Source organism: Pleurodeles waltl, chromosome 10 (genome assembly GCF_031143425.1).
Source record: "Pleurodeles waltl isolate 20211129_DDA chromosome 10, aPleWal1.hap1.20221129, whole genome shotgun sequence".
Taxonomy (NCBI): Eukaryota; Metazoa; Chordata; class Amphibia; order Caudata; family Salamandridae; genus Pleurodeles; species Pleurodeles waltl.
Genome location: NC_090449.1, coordinates 939,828,402 through 939,846,775, shown reverse-complemented (window position 1 = coordinate 939,846,775; position 18,374 = coordinate 939,828,402). Strand labels below are relative to the sequence as shown.

Sequence of the window (18,374 nt, the reverse complement as noted above, 5' to 3'; positions counted from 1 at the left end):
CAGTAATAAATCACGCCGGGCTCTTTCTTCTGCACGTCTTGCCTGGCGCTCGTTCTCCCGAGGGTGCCCAGAGGTGCGTGACCTCGGCGCGGGTCACCGCTTTACACGCTTGATAATTAATAGCTTCGAGATAATATTCATGACGTGCGGTGGGCGTGGCCCGGCAGTGCCCGCAAATGTACTTTTTAATTCTCTATTTTTAAACTGCCCAGCTATCTAAAGGCATCTTAAATATGTACATGTTAGAAGTCCGCTCTCTCATGGAGATCGCCGGGCCTGTGCACTTTACACGGTGGTATCTTTTTATCAATTTATCCCCTTCCCCCATCCTGAAAATTCCAGTCTACCAGTTACAACTGTTTCTGCTTGGAAGAGCTGCAGACATATAGGCTTTAGACAGCTGCTACATTAATATGTAGAAAACCCAATTTCCATCTTGGCAAGTATTTTTTATGTAATCGGTGACAACAGTTACATGCCAAAGTGTAAACCACTGGTAACTGTTCAACTGCAGTTTTCACCAGGCACGCCAGATGTTTTTCACAGGTATTTTTGTAATATATTATTTCCAGAACGAAAGTAAGAGATTGTTATGGAAATAAGGGGTTTGAAGATATAATCTTCAGCGAGCACGGACACACAGCGCTCACTGGTATCTCACATGGTCAATCAATCCTACCAAATACGGAATTCAACACCCGTCCGTCTGTCTCTCTGTCTATCCTATCCATCCATCCATTCATCCACCCACCCATCCATCCATCCATCCACCGTGTATAGGCACAGAAGGCAATGTACTATGTAGTATTTACTACTAGTATTTTATGTGGGGAAGGCAATGACTCGCAAGAGGTGAACCCTCCGGTGAGTAAGGATAACAACCCCCCCACCCCCTCACAAAGATAGTCAGCAGCATTGACACTTTTCATATATAGTGTATGCATTGCATGTTTCACGTGTATTTGAAAAATGTATTTAAATAAAACCAAGCAGCGAAGGCGCAGATAATGAAGTGAGGAAACGTCACTCTGAAGAGCTCCCCCGGAGTTTAGGGAGCCCGGCCCTGTGCAGAGGTCGTGTTAATGCCTACCTCAGAACGCCGCATCCTGACCAGAACGCACAGCATGCTTCTCGAAATGACTTACAGTGCTTGCTTTGCCAGCGAAATACGTCACCTTCCGGAAGCAGCGATCATGGCCGAAATAATTTTATTTATCCAGAATATACAGTTAATTCGCCTATCTACAGGTATTTACATGGTTAAAATAAAAGTTGACGAAAAAAAGTCTCTGAAAAAAAGTTGAGGTCATAGATTTCAAGGCACCATTGAAAGTGTCCGCAGTTGCACGAGTCCAGCTGTAAAAAAAAAAAAAAAAATACACAGTCTCCTCTGAAATGTAATAAATTACATGCAACACGTTTGTACACGTTGAGCAGATCGTTGCACCTACTGGCAGCCTCCGCAGTGTGCGCTCTCACCTCCTCAGCTGCACACAGCTGTCCGGTGGGAGGGGGGCCAGGGGCGGGCGGGCCTTGCGGGAAGAGGCCTGTTCAGGGTGCCCCGAGGCCTCGGGAAGGCTGTGGGGGCTGGGAGAGAAGCAGTCAGGAGTCGGGCAGAGTGACTGACTCTGCCCCAGCCTTGCCGAGCCGCCACACTCACGGGTGTCCTGCAGTCCTTTCCGGGCCCTAGTAGAGGCCCCCCGAGGCCAGCGCCAGCGGGTGCTGCAAGGCGCCGTGCCCCTGCAGGTGCGAGTTGAGGGACCCCGCGGTGGAGTACCAGGCGCTGGGGGCCTCCATGTAGCTGGGGGCCGGCGAGGCGTTGGACGTCTGCCCGTGGTGGCTGTGCACGTGTGGGTGCTGGCTAAGGGGCCTCGAGGGGCCCTGGGGCTCCCACACCACGGGGGACTGCGGGGAATTGCAGGCCATGGGGTCGCTGGAGCTCGGGCTGTGCTCCGGGGGCATCTCCCCGTTCTTCATAATTTTCTTGATCTTCGAACGCTTGTTCTGGAACCAGATTTTCACCTGAAAGTTAAAGGGGAAAATATTTCAGTAGGAAGCAGTGTTTTTTTTCTGAATTTGGGCACTTTAATAACGCGTGTACAAGGCCGAATGCATCCTAGGCGCTGTACTTCTAAAGGAACCCGAGTTTAATTCCTATGCGTCGCATGCGATAGAAACATGCATTTGAGATGACACTGTAGGACACTCTCGTGTGCCCTGATATTTACCACTGTGTACTGTTATATCTGGCCATTGCTTGCCTCAGTGCCCAGAAGTTGCTTGCAGCATTTGAGCTCATTCAAGAAAACAAATCTAAACCTAACCGCATACGATAGTTTATGAATCCTTGCTAGCCACGGTATAATGGATAAAACGACAAAAATAGGGACCCACTCCCCTAGCACAAGCTTGAATCAGAGCGGTCCCCAGAACTACGGGACAAACTCCAACTTGCAGCCGGAATCACTTGTGCAGATTACATTGTGTGGCTTAAAATTCAAATTATCAGCACCAATTGTTTAAAAAAATGAAGTTTATACAGTCCATTTTTTTAAGTGGTTGTGGTCTGTTGTAGAATGAAAATAAAACTCTCACATATAAAATTACACAAAGTGAAAGTCTAAAACTGAGAGGGTTTTTTTAGGGGGGTGTTCTTGGGAATAATTAAACACCCCAGCCTCAGCCAGCGCCAGAGTAAGTGTGAGATCTGCTGTGCACGCGTGTAATCCCCACAGCTCCAGTGTGTAATTCTGCAGCCTGTGCACGCTTGGGGCAAACTCCCACCGCGGTGACAGATGTTTACAGTGCACCTCAAGTCCCCGCGCCCCCTCTGGCAGCCTTTTGTTTTTTTTATTGATCAGATCTAGCGCCCTGGCGCTCATAAACACATGAACAATGAGATGTCGCGGCGCACACTCCTCTTCCAAAGAGCGGCCGTTTTCATGGTCAGGAAAAAACGCATTTTTGTGCAGCATCGTTTAACCCAATGAGGCCTGGAAGATATTCACAGTGACTTGGCCTTCAGCGCTTACTCATAAACCTACACCCGCCCAAGACACTGTCACGGCTATCCTGGCGCTACAGACTGTCCTTCCGAGCTCCGGGGGCGCATGGAATGCATTATTATTACCATCATCATCATCACCATTATTATTATTATTATTATTAGCAATAATATTAATATTATTATCGTCGATAATAATAATAAATAAATATGCACGTCACGGCGACAGCAATAATACAAATAATAATATATTCACAAAAATAACTACGAAAAATAGCAACGATGGTAAAGAAAGGTTTTGTTTTCTCTCTAGCGTTTTCGGTTTCTAAGCACAACCTATGGCAGCTCTCGCTATAACCTATGAAACGGAACCTACATTTGCTGACCTCGCGAAGATGGGATGCTGCGTTGGCCTGGCCAGGATGTGCGACCACTGCCCCCCCGTGCGGTGCAATAACTGCCCCCTCCCTCGCAGGGCGACCCCTTTATTCTCCTGTGTTTATTCGAGCTCCTTCTAAGAGGCCCTGGGGGGTCATTCTTTTATGTGAAACGTGGTAATCTGGAGCACGCATACGTGTTTATGGAAATATGGAAAACAAAGATGGCGCACAGTTCCCGGAAGAGGAGATTGGACCCCACCCCCCCCCGCGCCCCCAACACACACACACTGCAGTGAACCTGCCCATCACGACACATAAAACGTGCACCCGCAGGGAGGTGGATTCGATTGTGAAATCCTCGTGTGTTCTGCAACATCAGGTCCAACAACTATTTTGCATCTACAATCTGTGTATACATTCTCTATGAAGCAGCACATTCTGGGGGAGCCGCGCTTTGCACACTTTTGTCTATACGGCGCTAGCCCATAGTGCCTCAGATGTTAGTTGCATTTCACTATAAAGGAACAGGGCCGGACCGCTGTATGCGCGCATTGTTCACTGTAGCCACACAACAGCCAGTAGACTAGATCCCAGTACATCGACCAATGACAGCCCCCCATCCCCCAATACCCTCTACGCTTCTCTTCATAACATCCACTGACCGGTGATTTTTCACTATATTGTGCAAAGCTCTATAAGTGTGTCGGAAGTTACACGTGTACATAACTGCGAGTCCTGCAGTGCACGAGTCTGGTCACCCGTGCAAATCGTTCTGCTTGTGCTCTCGGTGCAGTGAGACAATTACTCGTGCACATTAAGCATTGTGAAGCCAAGTGCCTGGCACTGTCTGGCGCGGAGTGCCAGAGATTTCATTTATCCACCTTAACGATCACACCTGGAGTAGGTCACCGATTGATCCAGCGTTTGTCATCCCTTATTTCACTAAGAAACGCACAGGCTGTTGTGCACCCCTTTCACTGTGTCGCTCAGAGTGCGAAGCGCTGGTGTTACACATTTCATTCTGAAACTCCGAGAACAAGAGTGAAGGGTGCTACACACCTGCTCACAGCCATCCTTGCTAATTAATACACAATTCACCAGTTATGAATACACTTGTTTCACTTTGACGCACACTGTGGTCGAACACTAGTTGTCACAAATGTCACCATCAAAATCATACTGGTGGCTGCATCACTGAGAAGCTCGGACTGCACTAGGACCGGCCATTACATATTTCACTGCGAAGATCACAGGCCCTAAACACATCTTCGTGCATAGAGCTCACACTTCCCGATGCACACGTTTCACTACCAAGCACCCAGTGCTAGCGTGAGAGTTATTCCACACCCCACTAGGAAGATTATACTATCAATATATGCACTGCTCCCCTTCAGATTTTTAGATTTTTAGATAATATATTTATATATATTACGATACCCTAACGATACTCTGTGCACATCCTCCACTGTGAGTCTCACATTGCAGGAGTGGTAGTTATTACATGTGTCAAATGTGGACCATATCACTGACATGTTACACTCTGGATCTCATATTGTTCCCGTGCCTGTTCTAAGTATTTTTTTTTCACTCTAAAGCTCCTAGAGCCACGTGCACATCTTTCACCAAGAAGCTCAGATTGCCTTCGTTAAGGATTTGACATACGTATGTTTTTTAGTAATATTCACAGCCTCCATCTTTCACTACGAAGTCCACAGTACCCTGGGCACCTGTGCACACTTCTCAAGAGGAGCTCGGATTGGTCCTGTTCTGGTTTCTACACACGGGCGCACGCTGACGCACAGACACCCCTAAGATCAGCGGGCCCTGTACGCGTCTTTCACTACGACGCTCACAGTACTCCGCGCGCGTCTCTCACAACGAAGCGCCTCGCTCGCGCTGCGCAGCGCTAGGGCGGGTACCTGTGTCTGAGTGAGTCCCAGGGAGGCGGCCAGCTCGGCTCTCTCGGGCAGCGCCAGGTACTGGGTCTTCTGAAACCTCCTCTGCAGCGCGGCCAGCTGAAAGCTCGAGTAAATCGTCCGAGGTTTACGGATCTTTTTGGGTTTTCCGTTTACCATCCGCACCTCGGGCTCGGCCACTTCTTTCTCTAAATCACGCCCCAAAAAAAGAAAAGAGACCAGTTAGCTTGCTTTGTTCACTCCATTTCATGTAGCGTGTTTTTACTATTATATTTACTATATCTTCATAAATCATATACGGTTTAGAAAATACTGAAACGGCGCGGAGGCTGGTAGCATTTTATAATCTGCTCCTCGCGCGTCCCCACCATAGAAACAAGCAGGCAACTTACATTGAACTAGTACAATTATGCGCGTACACACGTTTATATTTCTGAAAAGTCTATACATGACAATGTTAAACACCCGATGTTAATGACAGTAGTATATATATATATATATTTATGTATATATATATATATATATATATATATATATACACACACACATATACAAACATACACACACATATAGATAGATAGATATTACTTGTAACTGGCGGAGGTTTTTTCTTGTAATTTTCTAAACAATTTGTTCATAAATGTGCTAATCTCATATTTACGAGGGCCCGTGTCTATAGTCCGGAAAAGTTAAATTGGCAACATTTAAGAATGCCTAATAGAGCTTTTGCTGCAGAAATAAAGGGCTACATTTACAAAGTGGTTTGTACTGTAAGAAAAGATCTGTTAAGAGGTGGATTATTATAAAGAGGAAAGGTGAAAGAACATTTGTTGTTAGACCAGCGGGTGAAGCCGGCGCGTGAGGCAGAGGGGCTGAGGTGAACCAGTAATTTGCATTGGTCCGGGCCCTGCACAACCCGCGGAACACATCTCAGGCCTGAGTAAGGGGCCTTGTAATTCGGGTCCTAACTGAGGGCGCGCAGCCTCCGAAGCGAAGTCCGTGAGAGGCCCAGGTCGAAGGAAGCCACCTCCGAGGCCCAAGAGGGCCGGGCCTGTCAGAGTGTCTGGACGAGCCCAGCGAACATGGCTGTCAGGGCTGGAAGAGGACATGAAGCGGTACCCTGATAGCCCTGACTCGGTCCCTAGACCCCCCGCGTCCTGTGTCGGCGGCTAAGAATCTGTACAGCGCTTGCCCAGGGTGGTTTGTTCCAGTAACCTGTAGACACAGCGGATGCAGCAGTCAAATAAAATCTCTACCAGGGTCTCACCCGCCAAGAATCTGTACAGAGCCCACCGAGGGACGGTTTGTTCCAGCGAGCTGGGCAGAAAGTGCCTGGAACCGTTAAATAACATCTCTTCTGCCAGAGTCTCTCACCACGGCCTGTACGGCTTGTGCGCGCAAAGAAACCGCACATAAAGCGCCGAGGCGCCGCTTTCAAGCTAGTATCTGGATGTACAACGGGAAAAAGGTGCCATCTAAATTCTGCCCCTGTCCGACTGACCTACACGACCTGTGTCTGGTCAGTCCGTCCCAGTGACCGTAGGAGCCAGCGCCTGGAGACGTAGGGTATAATTTTCTACAGCCTGTGAACGCCAAGAAACGGCGCCGAGGTAGTCACTGCCCTAGTGGTAACCTGGACGGGAGCCTCTGGTGCCATCAGATAACTTCTGGCCCTGCCAGGTGACCCAGGCTGGCCTGCGTGCACAAGGAGAGGCTTTCCCTGCGCCAGTGAACGCAGCAAAGCGTAAAGGCCACAACGAGCAAGACACACTGCGCGCAAAGCAAAGCGCAAACAAGGGCGGAGAGAGAAGCACACTATAAACCAAAACATGGACACGACTTAAAATCACATCTAAACACACTCTCACTCTGTCCGGAAAGCGCAAAGCCCTGGGAGGAAGAACCCATGGAGTGAGGATAGTTATTACACCACAATAAAAAATAGCGCTCAGATGAGCGGCTCATTTTCCTACAATTCATTAGAGTACTTAGCAAGAAGGGGTTAGCGGAGCAATATATCTTCACATTTTATGTTCTCTCAGCCCAGCAAAAAAAAAACTGAACCCTAGGGTTTAAAGGCATCAAAAATCAATCTTTTTCTTACAAGCAGATCTGACCGCGCTGCCCCTGCTTTTATTGCATTTGCTCTGACTCGCTGCTTTCCTATTTTTTCACAATAAAATGCCAAATCCACAAACCCAGAAGTATAAATAGCCCCTGCTTGGAGAGGAGAGGGTATTCTCGTTTTTCGCGGTACTGACCCCAGCGTGTTATTTTGGTTTGTGCGACGTGAAGTCGCTGCATGGGAATGCTGTTCAACTGCTCGGAAATATTTCTGCGGTTTGTTTTGGTTCTGGCTGGCGGCGCCTCGGCCATAAATGAAAGATAAAGGGAGAGGCAGAGGCCGCGGCCCGGAGAGAGCCACAGGCGGGCAGCAGAAGAGAGGGAGAAGTAGAAAAGAGAGACTGAAGCAAAGAGTGGCAGGGAGAGAGAGAGAAAGGGAGCAGAGACAGAAACAGTGAAAAAGAAAGAGATAAGGAGCGGGCGAGAGTAGCAGAGAAACAAAGTGCAAACGATAGAGAGGCAGACACCGTGGAAAAGACAGAGACATGGAGACAGAGACTGAGGCACAGCGCGAGGTAGAGTCGGACTGTTGAACGATAGAGAGACAGATACAACGGAGAAGAGGGAGATATGCAGTGGGAAAGATAGAGACAGAGGAAGACGGGTTAAAAGAGAGGGGCACAGACTAAGGATCAGAGAGGGAGACAGTTAAATGAAAAAGTGCAAGCAGCGTGAACCTTCGTGAACCAGCGAACTTGCATTTTTTTTTTTTTTACAAAACAATATTCCTGTCTCTTCTACAAGTCTATTCCATGCTTTCATTTTTTATTTGATATTCTTTGTTTTTTTATTTTCCTCCCTCTTTTTCACACCCTCTCTTATTTTCTTTCTTTCATTCCTTCCTTTGCCTTCTTTCTTTCCATATTACTTTCTTTCTTTCCATTCCCGGGTCCCATCCTGAACTCCTTTCTGTGTTCACCCCACCGCTTTACACCCTCCCCCGGCCCCACCCCGGTTCTTACCTGGCTGGCTGGGGGGCGCCTGCACGCGGCTGTAGGCCCCGCTGTACTGCGGGTGGTGCGGGTGGTGGTGCGGGTGGTAGGGGCTCCCGTAGCTGTACTCCGCGTACGCCTTGGCTGGGTAGTTCCCGGCGGGGCCGTTCATGCCGTGGTACTGATACTGGTAGGCGTTCAGCGCCTTGCCGTAGGTGGCCGAGCCGGGCGAGCAGTAGCCGTGGTGAGGGGGGTGCGTCGTGCCACCACCGCCTGGACTGTAGTAGCCTGAGTCCGTGGCCGAGGACTCGGGCAGGGTGGGAGACTCCTGCGACGGGTGGTGCATGCTGGCTGCGGCCTGGAAAGGCGCCTGGAAGTCGCTTGCGCGGATAGTGCTGGGAAGCCGGCGCTCGTAGGTTGCTGTCATTCCTGGGGCAGGAGGAGGGGGCTGCGGCTGCTGGAGGGGAGCTGAGGTGCGCTCAGGCAGCCATACTGGAGTCCTGAGTCCTGGAGGCAGCTTGTGAGGGGCTGGGGGACGCGCCAGGCACTTTCAGCAGCGGCTGCAGGCTGGTGAGGGGCGGGGAGGGGCGTCTCAGCAGAAGAGGGCGCGGCACCGGGAGGGAGGGGAGCCTCTGAGTGGTTGATGGGGCTCCGGCATGTGGAGGGAGGGGGGCCTCTGACTGGCTCCAGGGCCCCCCCACACGCTCTCGGCATAGGCTCAGCTGAAGCCTTAATTGCGCTCTTACGCACAACAGGGCGGAGCGGGTGGTACTGGCCACGGGCACCCAGTGATGCAGTAACACCCTAACCTGTCCGACGAGTTCAGAACAACAAAGCCTGCTTGCAACAACAACCGTGGAGGAGGGACGCAGGCCATGAGCACCCTAGCAGTGTCAGAGAGATGGCCCTGTAGTGCAAGCTAGGCCTGACAGGAAGGAACCCTCCCCCGAGACTCCAGGGGGCGAGCTGCCCTCACACACAACTTCAACAATGACCGCGAGAAAGCTTGACCCTTGGGATAAGACAGGCCTGTCCAGAGATATCCTTACCCTGAAAATCCACCCCAGGAAAGGGGAAGAGCGTCAATGACACAGGACACACAAGAGAACCCGACATTAGCAGTGTATACTCTACACCAGAGGCCAAGCAACGCGGGGTCTATTGGTTCAACATATCTTAAGGATTTTGGGGGCCCTTGGCCAAATATATTTTCCCACCCCTGTTCGGAACAGCTTTGAATTTATGATCCAATTTTAGCTCTTTCATGCCCACTTTGGCCAGGTCATGGACAGTGCACAGGCACCCTCATTCAAATTCTAAATGTGTTTACACCTAATATTTAGATACAGTGACCTGTGTTTTCAATATTATAATACAGCAGCAGCTCAATAATATTACTGTAAGTAATCTCTGTGACAGTGACACTCTCATTTCTCATACTTGAGGTCCTGTTTTGATCTAGAATAAACTTTTTTTAATGTATGTTGCTTGAACAGGGTATTTAAAACAATCGATGTATGAATAATTAAAAGTCACCAAGGCAAGACTCTATGCAGAACAGAGCTCGCCCTGTCAGGGGGTCCATGAATGACTGGGGCCCTGGGCCAGACCCCACGTTGCCCTGGCCTCAAAACGTCAGTGTATTGACTCTTATTACCGAGAGCAGGTCCTCTGGTAGAGACAATGCATTCCAGGGAGTTGTTTGTGCACTCTGACCCCACCTTGATTAAACCCCACCAAAGCAGGCCATGAGTAACCCAACATTGAGCGCCAAAGAGGAGGTCCCTCCGGTATAAACTAGGCCTACTGGAGGGTTTCCTGCACGGTCTGACCCCACAATCAGAAGTGAGTATGGCTTCAGTTGAAAAACTTTTTTATCAGTGAGATAAAAGCACTTCACCATTCCACCGAGCACCGAAAAGATGCCCCTGCATCACTAAAGCAATGGACCCTGCCACGCAAGACCTCTAGTGCAAGCCTGGCCTACCAAGGACATACATGCACCTAGGCCCCACCAAAGGTGGTGTAACAGCCCACACGATCCCATGGCAGTGAGCAAATGAAAGATGGACCTCAAATACAAGCTAGGCCTACCAGGGAGATACATACAAAGACACCCCAACAAAGCTGGTGCACCACCCATTAAACCCCATGATAGTGAGCATACAAGAGATGGACCTCAAATACAAGCCAGCCTACCAGGGAGATACATACAAAGAAATGCCAACCAAGGTGGTGCACCACCCATTAAACCCCATGATAGTGAGCATACAAGAGATGGACCTCAAATATAAGCCAGAACCACCAAGGAGATAACATAGAGACCCCACCAAAGGTGGTGCAGCAGCACACATAACCCCATGATAGTAAGCACACAAGAGATGATCTCAAGTGCAAGCCAGGCATACCAGGGGGATAACTACACAGACGCCCCATCAACGGTGATGCACCACTCACTAAACCCCATGATAGTGAGCACACAAGAGATGGACCTCAAGTACAATCCAGAACTATTAGGGAGATAACAACACACAGACCCCAATAAAGGTGTTGCAGCAGCACACACGACCACATGATAATGAGCACACAAGAGATGATCTTAAGTACAAGCCATGCATACCAAGGGGATAACTTCACAGAGACCCTACCAAAGATGGTGTTGCAGCACACACAATGCAATGATAGTGAACACACACGAGATGGATCTCAAGTACAAACCAGGCCTACCATGGAGATAACTACACTGATGCTCCACCAAAGGTAGTGCACCTCCATCCAAACCCCATTATAGTGAGCACACAAGAGATGGCCCTCTAGAACAAGCCAGGCCAGCCCTGGAGTTGACTACAGGGAGACCTCTCTAAAGCCAGTGAGCAGCCCACACAAGTCCATGGTAGTAAACACACAAGACTGACCTCTGGACCAACCAAGTTCACCAGAGACCCTAAACTAGCACCCTCCATGCCAGTGCACAGTGACTGATCTGCATAGTTCTAAATCTCATTAGCATTATAAACATAAAAAAAGCACTTCAGAGCAACAGCTGCTATCTACCACTCACAGACTGTACTGAAGGGATAGACGGTTAATGCGCCAAGACACCTGCCTGCCACAATTTCTACTCATGAAGAAGCCTCAAGTTTTAGGCAAAATGATGACAGCACTCACTTTTTGGATTGCATTTTTTTAATGTACTTTCTTTAGTGGCCCAGGGATTCTACTGTCTCTTAATAAATTGAATATTTTAACATTGGATGTTATCTCTGTCCTCAACATCAAATTCATTTCTTAGACTTTCACACCTGAATTGTCCCCACTGAATAATGATTAACTACCTCATTTGAATCTTCAGAATTACATTTTCAAGCACATTTTAGCCTCTACAAGTGGACACGAGTTTATCAGTGTGCTGTCACAACAGAAATAGTAGCAAAATGTCAATATCAGGACCACATTCAATCATTTGAAAGCAGTAATCCATCCTGGAGGTGATCCAGGCAGAAGGAGGGAGCCAGCTTCAGCCATTTAACTGGTGTGATGTTGTTGAATTTCCTCAAGCCTTTGATGAGCTGTGCTGGTGGGTGTTGCACTCCTTTCAGGGGCAGCAGAGAAGTATCAAGAAGACAGATGGAAAATGGCTTCACTTTCTTCATGAAGGAGAGTTGGAACGATGCAGGTCTTGGTCTTCCTCGCAATGTGCTGCTTGAATGACAGTTCTGTGTCCATGGTGAATCCCAGCAATTGTTATGGTCTGTGAGCTTATGTTGAAGCTTGTTAGGTTTAAGTTGTAAAGGGAGACTAATCTGGCGTTTTTTGGTGCTGTTGCAAATAGGAGGAATTCATTATTTGTAGGTTTTGGCTTGAGGAAGATAGATGACCTCCAAGACTGGATGAGTTCTGTGTGCATGTTTTTTTTCTACTTGGGTGCTGGCTTGTGGACATATGTCTGTATGTTGGTTGGTCTGTGTGCATCGGTGCCTACATAGGGTACTTGCTGTCTGTGTGTGTTGGCCTTGTGTTTTGGGTTCATGTGTTGTCTATTCCATTGGTGGCTGTTGTTTGCTACACATGCACAGGTATGTGTTTTCCGGCTGCCATTGATTGCACAAGAGTGTTTTTCTGCCTATCTCAATGTCATTTGTTCTGTGTGGAAGCGTTTTTGCGTGCTTATTGTTGTCCACTGGTTTTGTGGGTATGTGCGTGTCCATGCTATAAGGAGTGCTCTTCTGTTTCATTGTGTGTAATTATGAGTGCATGTGCACCTCATGTTGTATAGCTTTGGTTACTGGAAATTAAAAACTGATGACTATTGTGTCTGTTATTCTTTATTTTACTTTCTTTCTCATAAAATAACTCTCTTTTCCATGCAACTTAATGAGCTTCTCTTGGATGTACCCAAATATTGTTGTGGATGGCAGCATGCACGTTGCACGTGTGCTCTCCAGTGAGCACGCGTTTTTACCTAATCTACTCTGGTGTCAGCCAGCGAGTCACCCGTCTCTCGCCTCATTCTATGTATACAAGATGAGGCCTACATCCAAAGCGACCACAACAAATCCCCAAAGGCTCACAAAACTAAAACCAAAAACACTTTCGGAAAGATAATTCGCTGCTCCCTGTTTCAGAGACCTCTCACGCACGCATCAATATATCACATCAAAGTCACCCTTAGGATTCATGCAGTGAATCCTACAACACTGTATGCGAGCTTGGGCACGTGGTAGGACGTTTCACAACTCCCGATTTGATTACAAAAAAATGCATTTACACGGTACATACAACCACACTTTTTACACGCGCACACACACAGACACACACACACTTGAATTATCATGAGCATTGCCACACCAGCGACATCCATTTTCACTTTGTTGTGGTTGTAATTCAATTTCCACTCAATTAAAGCTCCTCACGACGCTTATTTTGAACGCTTAATCATGTGCATTCTAGGAAGGTTGGCAGTTCCTCGAAAGAAGTTTAAGCTTAGAAAACACGAAATGTGAATTTTGCGATTTTCTTGAATCCAGGGGGCAAACCAGTGAAGTTTTATATACGAAAAACAATCGGAGATTGGAGACTTGCACATATGCTATGCAGCAAAAATTGCAATTCTTGTGAACCGTCCTTCGCGGTGCGTGTAAACTCGCGTGCCGAGAGCCGCTTCCGCAAGCAGCCGGACTCATTAATTGATGACTGCAGTTGCCTCAATTTGTGGTCTTCGTCGAACATGTTTACTTAAAACGGATCTGCTCTGCCTGCTTGTTATTGGTACACGCGGCCTTGAGGATGCTCCTGGATGTGTTTGCTTTAGAGCTGGACTGGGGCCACGGCTCACCTTCAGTCATAACAAACAGGAGCGACAATTAAAGCTGTGTCACTTCTGAAAAAACCCGGGCGAGGAGTCCGCAGCGGCTGACAGTGCGGATCCACCAGCAGCCGGCGGAGGCTCAGATCGTTATCCGGCGGGACGGGCCGCAGTGGCGTCTCGGCACCGTGCGCCTTGAGTGGCACGCCTAGGGCGTGCAGCGCTGCGTGTCCCCGTCCTCCAGGCGCACCTTTGACACAGACAGGAGAAATGCCACTGCACTGAGTGCGCTGCAGGGCCGAGCATTGGAAATGGGTTCGGTGATTAAAAGACGTTCTTCGATTGGTATTTCCCAGCCCTTCTTTTCAACAACCGACATTTTATCAGCCTGTTTAACAAAAGGCCAGAGTTCTGCAGGAAATAGCAACCGACCAGTAATGGCATGTTCTCGAGCAAGGTTCAGCGCGCAATGTTTCGGACTCTGGGATTTTAAATCACAATTAAAAAGCAAAATTGTATTGGTTCATTAAAAGTCCAAAACCAAGACATATACCAGCAGATTGGTCGGGTATGAGTTTCAACGACTGAGCTGGAATTACCATCAGTGTTAAATTTCCTTCAATGGTTTCCCTTAATTTGTAGTCTCTTTTACTAGTATAGGCGTATCGGCTGATCATTTCAGCTTTCTTTTCGAATGTGGCTCAAACTCAAATAAATATCTATTTTGCTTTATCGCTTTTAGAATTTGTGGGACTCATTTTAGAAAACCCAGTCTGTTTTCTATTTCACAATATGTTCTTTGGGAACTGCACATCCCACGTAAATACGAAGTCGAGCGAGGATTCACACCAAAAGAATGCTTAGATTTGAATTGTTTCTAAAAATATTTATCTGGTGTTAAGCATCATGTTCATCTACCAAGTATGAACTTCCCGCCAAAATGTGACCGATTGTTTTGAGCATTGCGAGGTCGTCATCGCAATACCACTATAGTGAGCTGCACATTTTGACACGCATGACATTTTTTTTCTAATTTCGACGTGGGCTCAGTTATGGATTTTCTACAACATCTTGCAAATCTCATGTCCGTCCCACGAGCTCCGCCTAGTGGACATAAATAACAACGCAACTTCGCACAGATATTTCTATGCTTGGAAGTATTTGTTCATAAAGTTTCCATAAAGAAGGGGGGGGGGGACTTGGTTCAACCACGCAACATTATTTATCAAGCACAGAAACCTGCCATGTTTGATATTGAAACGTATACATCACACACTGAAAATTATGAACCACGCGTAGAAACACTTTATGTCAAGCATCTGAAGAACACCCAGAAATGCAGTCAAGCGAATAGCCCTGGACCTTCAGAGCTTATGAGTCATGCTACAAATACGTCTGAGTCGCTGGAAGGCAGCCATGTATTCCCATGCTTTCTATAATTTCCTGAAACGTTGTTTCCTCTCTCCGTTTTATAATATCGACTAATCCTTAGAAAGAATTGTAAGGGCAGGAATTTTTTACCCCGGTGGTAAGTTCATGTTCATGTTTTTCACCTTTCTGTGATAATAGGAGAAAATCTGGATTTAGGCCGAAAATGTCACCATTGAATTGCTTTAATAACTACTTTGATGTTCTGACATGGAGAAAACGAGTGAGTTCCTGTCAACAATTGTGACTAATACATTGAAAGGGTTGAAGCACATGACCAGGGCTATGTGAGTCTCAAAATGTAGAGGCCCCGCGCCAATAAAGAAAACATTCAAAATTCAAAGTCAAAACCATAAACATTTATTCAGAATTTAAGAATTATTATAGGAGGCATAATGTAGCCAGTTAATCAGTATCAATAATGCATTAAATATTGGCATTTGCGAGAGATAAGGACATATGGTCAACTTCCAAAGCAAGGAAATATCCAGAACCAAAATATAGTAGGAGTGTACTAGCATAAACCTGCTCAGTTCAAAAGTCAAGTAAAGTATAAATGTAAATCAGCAAGCAGAATGACAATGAGACTGCTCAGTTCCCAAGGCAAGAAAAGTTTAAGTATAAATCAAGTAGCTAGACTAACATGGAATCTGCACAGTATCACATATGAGAAAAGTCTGGCACACCTTCCCAAAAGAGAATATTTTAAATGTTTCAAACAGAGAAAAAAACACTCTCGACATGGTGTCACCTGACGTTGCAGGGCTGCACTAGTAATTTTCATTCACATAAGCCAATAGTAATAGTAGTTCATAAAGAACTAAGTTCAGCCTTTCATCAACTACATACCTAATTAAGTACAACATCAACTTTCTTCAGATGCAGACATTTAAGAGTTCTAAAATACGGACATAGACAAAAACCAAAAATATAATTCTAAAAGAATTATGAATGAACACTTGTGAGAAATAAAAAAAATAAAACCTTCTATTCTTAAAAATTCTTCAAATATTTGAGTTCATCATTCCATCAGAAATATATTAAATGTTGATCACCTTCACTTTCAGTTCATGCCAATTCAAGGAGGTTCTTGAATCAAAAATCAATAGTATCTCAGATCAATCTATCTTTTTTCCTAATTCAAGTTGTGTCAGATATGCCAATTCAGGAGCTTTGCATTTTGTGTTTGTCACTCTTGTTCTAGTTGATCTCATGACTTCTGCCTTTCAAAATCTTTGACACTATAAAATGATCAGTCACTTCTTCAGCTGATTTTGCTTCACTTCTCTTCAATGGTATCAAGAGTTTGCGATGTTCTTGTTTCTCTCACACCTTTTGACAAATGAGCCTGTGTTACACTTTCATATTTTGTCACATTTGCTCCACTTTCCTTATTTTCATCTTATCTTGTTTCTCGATTTGCACAACTTGCAACAGGAACACCTTGATTTGCTCTTGGTTTTTTTTAGCACTGGAGATTTTGAGATTATATATTCTCGTATTTGATGTTGCTGTTCTTTTTCTTTTTGATTTTTTTCTTCTTGCACTCTGTGCTATTCCCCATGGATCCACACAGTGAAATCAAGTCTGAATACGTGAATTTGTAGTCTATGTCACAACTTCTATATATCTGTAATTTGATCCAGTTGTTGCAGGTGGAGCCCATCAGCACTCATTTTTGGGGTCTGGCACTTGTTTTTCCTCAACAGACTTCGAGCTAGAGATAAAAAATCACACAAGAGGGATAAAAGGAGGAAGAGAAAGACACTCAGTGACAAAGGGAGAACGCAGGGTGAAAATGGTCATGCAAGGGTTAGATAATGAGACAGGGAGTGTCTGGTGGTGAAATAAAGGAGAATTATGTAAAATAAAGACCATGCATCCTTTGTGTACGACACACCAAAATTGATAGTGCTCGCCCCCGGCTTCTGAGCAAAACTTTAGGGCCCAGCACTTATTCTTTACAAATTAAGCACTACCAGTTCTTCATCTGCAGTCTTCGCTCTTTTCATGTGAGACACGTGTATCCAGTGGGGTAAACCTCTGCACTATACAGCAGTGGTCATCATTAAGATCACATGGTACAGGGCTTTCCAATGTGGCTCCAAATTCATCTTTCTAATGTGCTTCTTGACCATGACCCAGTATTCAGGGTCAACTTTAATCAACTGGTCTTAAGTGGCTGCCTTAGACTGGAGAAGGCCATCAAGATCCCTTGATTAGACTATACTAATAAGGTTTGTATTAGTTTTGTATCCCAGAATTGTTTACTAACCCAGAATCCATGGCTACGTACAGTAAGGCTTGAGTTAAGACCCATTTTCTTGATATGTTTATCAAAGTCAGGGAATACACTGAACTATCTAAAGACACATGCCAGGGCATATTAACTGTCAAGAACAACATTTGAGATGGAGCCTTATCTTGGACGGACCATCAATTAACAGCACAGACATTTTCTCACACATTTTAGGAACAATTCAGCTATTTCCTCTGCCCATCCAGAGCACAGGTTTAATAGGAGCAAGCTTTGTTCCCGCCCATGTGATTCTGTCTCGATCCAATCTACTCTGCATTGTTTGTTTTTTGCAAATGTTATAGTCTCCCCAGTAATCTCTTCCTGAAGTCTATTTTTGACATCCAGACCTGCTCTGTTTTACTAACAGGAGCAACCATCTGTTCTGATCTGTTTTGCTGTAGCAAATTTTATTCAGTCTGTCAAATATAGGGGAACATTACAATGAGGGGTCACTTTCTTTGCTGTACATGTATCACTGGTTTTATCTATATATCATAATTGTAGCTTTTATTTGCTCATTATATAATTGCACTTTTTGTTATCCCTTGTTTGGTATTGCTGGTACACATTGTCAATTAAAGTGTGTCTGAGTTGCTTTAATTCTTAGTCATTTCTTTGTTGCACACTTATTCAATTGCAATTGACGTCTTGTATTTTACTTGTCTATTGTATTTCCATGTCTTTTATGAATCAAATAAAGAATATAACTGATGACAAATTCAAATCATTTTTGTGGGGATAGCATCCGGCCTTTTCCTAACTTTTTCTCTATTTGGTGACACCTCACTGTGCAATTCCTTTGACTTCTCCACTGTTGGCACTGTTTGAACTGACATTGACAAAAACCTGATGATGTCACAAAACCCCCTTATGGCCACAACTGTCCAAATTCATGGACCATTCGAAAATGATATTGGCTAACTGTGCAGATTGTAGCACTCAATTTGCTGGCCACACAGAGTATTCCTCTCATCATAATCAATGCT

The 18,374-nt window shown here is 45.9% G+C and overlaps 1 protein-coding gene across 1 annotated transcript; it reads right to left on the bottom strand.

The window, feature by feature from the left end:
* Positions 1-1,191: 1,191 nt before the first annotated feature.
* DLX5 (distal-less homeobox 5) lies at positions 1,192-8,900 on the bottom strand. Its single transcript, XM_069211734.1, has 3 exons — positions 8,387-8,900; positions 5,304-5,488; positions 1,192-2,022 (listed from the first exon to the last, which is right to left on the bottom strand). The coding sequence occupies exons 1-3, from the start codon at positions 8,781-8,783 to the stop codon at positions 1,687-1,689; spliced, it is 918 nt and encodes a 305-aa protein (XP_069067835.1). The 5' UTR covers positions 8,784-8,900; the 3' UTR covers positions 1,192-1,686.
* Positions 8,901-18,374: the final 9,474 nt, after the last annotated feature.